This window comes from Carica papaya, chromosome 8 (assembly GCF_054855325.1).
Source record: "Carica papaya isolate Zhongbai chromosome 8, ASM5485532v1, whole genome shotgun sequence".
Classification (NCBI taxonomy): Eukaryota; Viridiplantae; Streptophyta; class Magnoliopsida; order Brassicales; family Caricaceae; genus Carica; species Carica papaya.
Genome location: NC_142316.1, coordinates 3,660,256 through 3,666,400, shown reverse-complemented (window position 1 = coordinate 3,666,400; position 6,145 = coordinate 3,660,256). Strand labels below are relative to the sequence as shown.

General features: G+C 27.5%; 1 protein-coding gene across 1 annotated transcript; it reads left to right on the top strand.

The window, feature by feature from the left end:
* The first annotated feature begins 3,259 nt into the window (after positions 1 to 3,259).
* On the top strand, positions 3,260 to 5,357 carry LOC110826091 (homeobox-leucine zipper protein HAT3-like). The gene is made up of 4 exons (XM_022056689.2): positions 3,260 to 3,699; positions 3,775 to 4,157; positions 4,299 to 4,378; positions 4,516 to 5,357. The coding sequence occupies exons 1-4, from the start codon at positions 3,339 to 3,341 to the stop codon at positions 4,874 to 4,876; spliced, it is 1,185 nt and encodes a 394-aa protein (XP_021912381.1). The 5' UTR covers positions 3,260 to 3,338; the 3' UTR covers positions 4,877 to 5,357.
* The last annotated feature ends 788 nt before the right edge of the window (positions 5,358 to 6,145 follow it).

Here is a 6,145-nt window from a genome sequence, read left to right as displayed (position 1 = left end):
AGCTTTCTGCTAATTCATCCAAATAAATTAATTGGTGATGATAACAACATTAAATGTAAAAGTCACATCAAGTATGTATTGTGGGCTAATTAATAGTAATTAGGTTATAGGTGATTACATATTATTACCCATATAATATATATATATATATATAGCCATAAAGATATTATTACTTTTTATCATTTTTAATAAAACTAAAAATAAATAAATATGTATATATATATATGTATGTATGTATATAGCCGTAAAGATTTTATAATTATTTCCATGCATACATAACTTTAATGTTAAGAGAAAAATTTATGAATATGTAAAATTACTTTAGAAGTGAAAAATGATTTAGTCTTGAAATATTGGAAGCTAAAGTACAATGAATAACCTCCCCTCCATAAAATATGTGTATATAATGATGTTGCTATTATATTATCTTTTAATGTTTAAATTATATATATATATATATATATAATGGGGAATTAAGGGAACCCATATAAAGTGAATCTTCGTCCACAATATATATAGTACAATTAATTAATAGTAGACTTTGTAAAAAATAATTGGCATGTGTAATTAATAGCACACATTAATATTGCTTTTGTGGCTGAAAATTAAATTAGCCCAATAAAACCATGAATGAAGTCTACCACCAACTTAAGTAACCAATTTTTGTTTGGACTTTTTTTTTTTTTTTCCTTAATTATTACTCTTTTATTTCTAATTACTTAGAATTATGTCGAAACATGTCAGATAATCTATAAATTTGATATGATTTAAAAAAAATAAAAAAAAAATACAAACCTGTTTGAAATTTTAAATGGGTTCAAATTCATACAATATATAAACAAATAGGTTAAATATGATAAAATTTGTCTCCAATCCTACTCCAATGAGTTGGATAATTCAAATTTATATACTTAGCATCTATTTGTTACTATAGGGGTGCAATAATCTTAATTCTTTTTCAAAGTTTTCTTGAATTTTTTGAATTTTTAATCTTACAATCTATCACTAATGGTAGTTTATTTTTGTCCATCAAGAGATGAACCTATATTTTTTGACCTAAGGATAAACTCAAGTCTATCTATCAATGAATGAATTCCATCTTCCATCAAGGTGCAAACTACAATACATCTTTCTTAAAGTCATAGAATCATATATATCCATCAAATACTAGACGTATATCTACTCACTAAGAGGTAGATCCGCATTAGTCTACTTTCTTCTTTCTATTAGAAAAAAAGTGACTGTTCTACCATTTATTAACTAAAATGATGAACTTTAAAAGTAATAAATATTTTTTTTAAAAAAAAAGAAATCACTTGGCCCCGCCCTAATTTTAACCTAGATCAATAACTTCAAAATTTTTCTAACAACTCTAAATTTTTATCTTACCCAACCTAACCCAGTTGACATATTTAAGTTTAAGATAATAACAACAAAATTGACTTGTTACTATTTCTACTTATATGAAATATCATATGATTGATGCATGTATAATAATAATTATTGTTTAGTATACTAATATATTTTAAGATTTACTACTATATAAAGTCATCATTAGTTAACTTTTACTAATTAATTTTTAAAAAATAAAAACTGTTTTAGATGAATCCAATAGTAAATGACATATAAACTCTTTTAAAGCATAAATGACATATAAACTTAGTTCTAATTAAAGTAATATAAGTACAAGATATATTGATTTAGTTAAAAGGTCCAATGAACCTATTCCAGCAACAAGATAACTTTTATTAAGTCTTTGATTATTATAAGAAATATTCGAAAATTATGAAATATTTGCACCTTAAGGGTATTTTCAAATTGAGTTATACACTTATCTAATTAGGTTTAATCTTCTAATGCAATTACATACAATCTATCTTTATTCCTATTGACATATAATATGACTTTATTAATTAAATTAAATAAGAAAAATATGATAGCAAATATTTGCTAAACATTCGACCTAATAATTGCAAATTAATGTATCATAAGATTTTTCTTTTACACATTAGCAACATGTAATATAATAAAGGAGAATTTACTATTCAATCTTGTGATCCTAAGTTAATGGAAAAATTAGTGTCAATACTTTTTTTTTTTTTTACAAATAGATCCATCATTAACATAAGTTACTTGATTGAATGTTGAGTGCAAAAGAGAAGAAAATATCTTGTAAATATTTTTATTATTTAAATAATTAAATTAAACAAATATCTTTATCTCGTAGTAAATTTTGAATTTTATATTTGTACTTAATAACTTTAGTCACTTTTTCTATGAAAATTATTTTCTAATATGACATGAAATTTTTTCAATGAGTATCTATTCGTGCCACATCCAATCATGCTCATCAATTCCTTGCTAACACCTTTAGAAAAAGATATTGAAGATTTTCACATATTAATCACATATTCAGGGGCATCTGAATACCTCTCTATAATAGTGTGTATCTCGTCCGTTTTATTGCGTAAATTTAAAAATTTTAAATCATATGATCCTCCTAAGCTCTTTGTAACAAGGCAAAGAAAATCTTTGCACATAAAATAAAATATATAAATTTTATTAGGATTATAAAAAAGTAAATCATGTAAAATTCTATGTTGAAGTGCAAATAGTTTAACAATGCTTTGTAAACTTCATTTAAGTTCTCTATACTACTTAATATTTGAATTGAACTTAAAATTTTGAATTTGTTCTAAATGTGAATATATTTTTTTTACAAGAAAATTGTAATAATTTTTTAAAATAAAATTTAATTTGATCACGATAATTTTATTTATATATTAATAAATTAAATTATAAGATTCTTAAATCAAACATTACGAGTTATAAGAACTCAAACGAAAAAAATAATAATAAAATAAAATTTCGTAGTACGCGCACTATAAATGAGATTGGGTATGTAATAAGCATCACCATGAGTCAAAATCTTACTTTTAACAAAAATTTCTTCTTCTTTTTTATTTTTATTTTTTTGTTAATTTCAAAATAAAACAAAAATTTATTTTTTTGAAGCCCAAAATTGTGTGTGCATAAACTTAGAGATTCACTTTCACGTGTGTCAACCTGAATTTGTTGGTCAAACTGATCTCCTACTAAAAAATATATTTAATTCTGTAAAAATTGATTAAATATAATTATATAAAGAAAAAAAAGAAAATTTCCAATCAAGGGTGTGTTTGGGTCTGCAGTAATATGATTTGATGGTGGCTACAGAAACAAATTCACAACTTTTCTCTCTATAAAATCCACTTTCTATACCTTTTCTTCTCTATAAACCGGAAAGGAAAAAAGAAAAGAAAAGTTAAAATATATGCAAAGAAAAAGAGAAGAGAGATATGGAGCTTGGGTTGAGTTTAGGAGAGACGGCAAAGCCAGCGGCATTAGGGTTCATGGACAGAGCCGATCATCAGAAAGATTTAGGGTTTTGCATGGGCTTGTCTATTGGCTCAACCACAACTACCTCTCCGCCTCCTTCTCCTCCACAGCAACACCAAGAAGATCAACGACATGAAGATGGTGATGATCAGGCTGACGATGATGATGACAGTATTGATCAAAATGATACTACAGCACCAAAGAAAGCAAGGAGAAGTACGATTTCTGAAGCTTTGTATGGTACTGATCATCACGAACCTGTCCAGCTTGATCTCCTGCCAAACACTCCAGTCCTCCCTTTTGATCCATCTTCTGCAAATGGTAAGACTCAAATGATTTCCCGGCTTGTTGGTTTTCAACGGTGTTTCTAATTGTGTTTTTGTGTTGTAAAAACAGGGAGTTCGGAGGCAGATTCTCCCGGCCGGCAGATGATGGTGGGTTGTCTGAGGGGATTTGATGTGAACAGAGCCCCAAATAATACTAATAATAATTTGATTGATCAAGATCAGAGAAATAATAACGAGGATGGTGCAGCGGTTTCCTCGTCGCCGAACAGTGGCTCTGCGTCGTCGTTGCAGATAGATTTCTGCATTTACAGTGGGGGCGGCGGTAACCTTAAAGATGGTCATCATCATGACCAACTCGACAGATCCAGAGCTTCTTCAAGAGGAGGGAGTGATGAAGATGAGAATGGTAGCACCAGGAAGAAACTCAGGCTCTCCAAGGAACAGTCTGCTTTTCTCGAAGAAAGTTTCAAAGAACACAATACTCTCAATCCTGTAAGTATATCTATATATACATATGTACTTACTTGCATATATAAGAGATACCCTTTTGTTTTTAGTATCAGTTTTCATCTGGGTGGTTGTTGTTACTTTTTGGTTTTTTTGATGATATTTTGGTTATATATTCATCTGCAGAAACAAAAGCTTGCACTTGCCAAGCAGCTTAATCTCCGGCCAAGACAAGTAGAAGTTTGGTTCCAGAACAGAAGAGCAAGGTAATTAGTAAATTAAACTTCTTTAACATATGTATCTTAAAGATTAGGAATTTCTTTTGTTGAAGATAAAGTAAATGGATGTTTGGATTCCTTTTCGTTTATATACGTATATATGTGTTGTTTAAAATGGTGATCAGGACAAAGCTGAAGCAAACAGAAGTAGATTGTGAATACTTGAAGAGATGTTGTGAGACACTGACAGAAGAAAACAGAAGATTACAAAAGGAGCTTCAAGAACTTAGAGCTTTAAAGACATCAAGTCCATTCTACATGCAATTACCAGCAACAACCCTAACCATGTGTCCTTCTTGTGAGAGAGTTGCTACCAATAATCCCACTACTGACTCTTCACCTTCTGCTGCAACATTCATCAACAGGCCCTCAAGGTTGGCTTCTGCTAATTACCCATTTCCTCAACCAACCTCTACTAATACCTCCATAATTCCTACTTCAAGAGATGATCATAACAACATTCATGTTAAAAATATAGAGAATTAAAAAATTTCTTCTTTTTTTCTCAAAATTATTGGTGATGATCATGATCATGTTGGGTCTCTTAATCTTTTGTCTTGTACATAGGCAGGCTTTAGACCCACAAAAGGGAAAATTATATGTTAGCTAGCTCATTAAATTTTCTCATCTCTTAGGGAATTTTCTTAACTTTGTCAAAAAAAAAAAATTAGGTTATGGGTTCTTCTTTTCTTAATTTTCTGGTCCCCTAAAATCAAAGGTGTCATTTGTGTTAATCAATTTTTTAGAGGATGAAAACAATCATATTAAAAGATAGAAAGGAATTACTACTATGCTTAATTATGAATCATCATACCCCATATTTATTTTCCCCACTTTATGATCTCCTTTTTGCTATTGTATATGCCTCAATATTTATTTTTGGAATTGGGGCCTAAATTATTTATTTATTTATTTCTGTTATATGTATCATAATTTTATGCTTATAAGTTGTGGTGCTTTTGTTGTCTTCTTCTTTTTTTTTTTTTTCAATTATATGATTATAAGTTATTGTAATTTATATAAGTGTTATTAAAAAAAAAATTGTATTGAATAGCTGGTACATCTCTTATTTTGTAAGAAATTGTGAATGAGATAAATTGAAATTTTAATATACTTTACATAATCAATTTGAAATTAAAAAACTTAAACAGTGTTAAATATAAATAGAAAAATTCAGACATAACAAATAATTTAAGCTCTTTAATGATATATAGTTACGATTATAATATAAGATGCAATTGAATGTGTTTATAATAAGAATATCTAAAAGTTGATTATATATGTTATATTTTAATTTAATTGAACACAATAAAATGAATTCTATTATTACTATACTTTTTCATTCCTATTAAATGTTCAAGTAATTAAAGCACATCCATTTAATGCACAATATCTAATTTATTATTGCTGAATTTTTTTGTCTCCTTTCAAAATATATACAATGTCTAATAAATACTATAAATTAAGTACAAAATTTTCACATTGAGTTACAAATAAAAATTCAACTATTATATTAATTATATTTAGAAATAACACAAATCTAATCACTTTAAATTTTGGGATATGTTTGGCCATGGTTTATTATTCTTTTTTTTGTTTTTTTCTAAAGAAGAAAGATCAAAGAAAGAAAAGAAGGGAAAGGAGTATATATATATATATATATATATACACACACACACACATATATATATATATATGATTAACTTGATTTATGTGTGAAAATGTGTTATATAAATTTGGTGGGTGTTGTAAGTT

Excerpts from the sequence above, each read along its gene's own strand:
- LOC110826091 (XM_022056689.2), top strand. The coding sequence starts at position 3,339 with ATGGAGCTTGGGTTGAGTTTAGGAGAGACGGCAAAGCCAGCGGCATTA. Across the intron at positions 3,700-3,774 it reads TGATCCATCTTCTGCAAATG|GGAGTTCGGAGGCAGATTCT; the intron begins GTAAGACTCAAA and ends TTGTAAAAACAG. Across the intron at positions 4,379-4,515 it reads TTCCAGAACAGAAGAGCAAG|GACAAAGCTGAAGCAAACAG; the intron begins GTAATTAGTAAA and ends AATGGTGATCAG.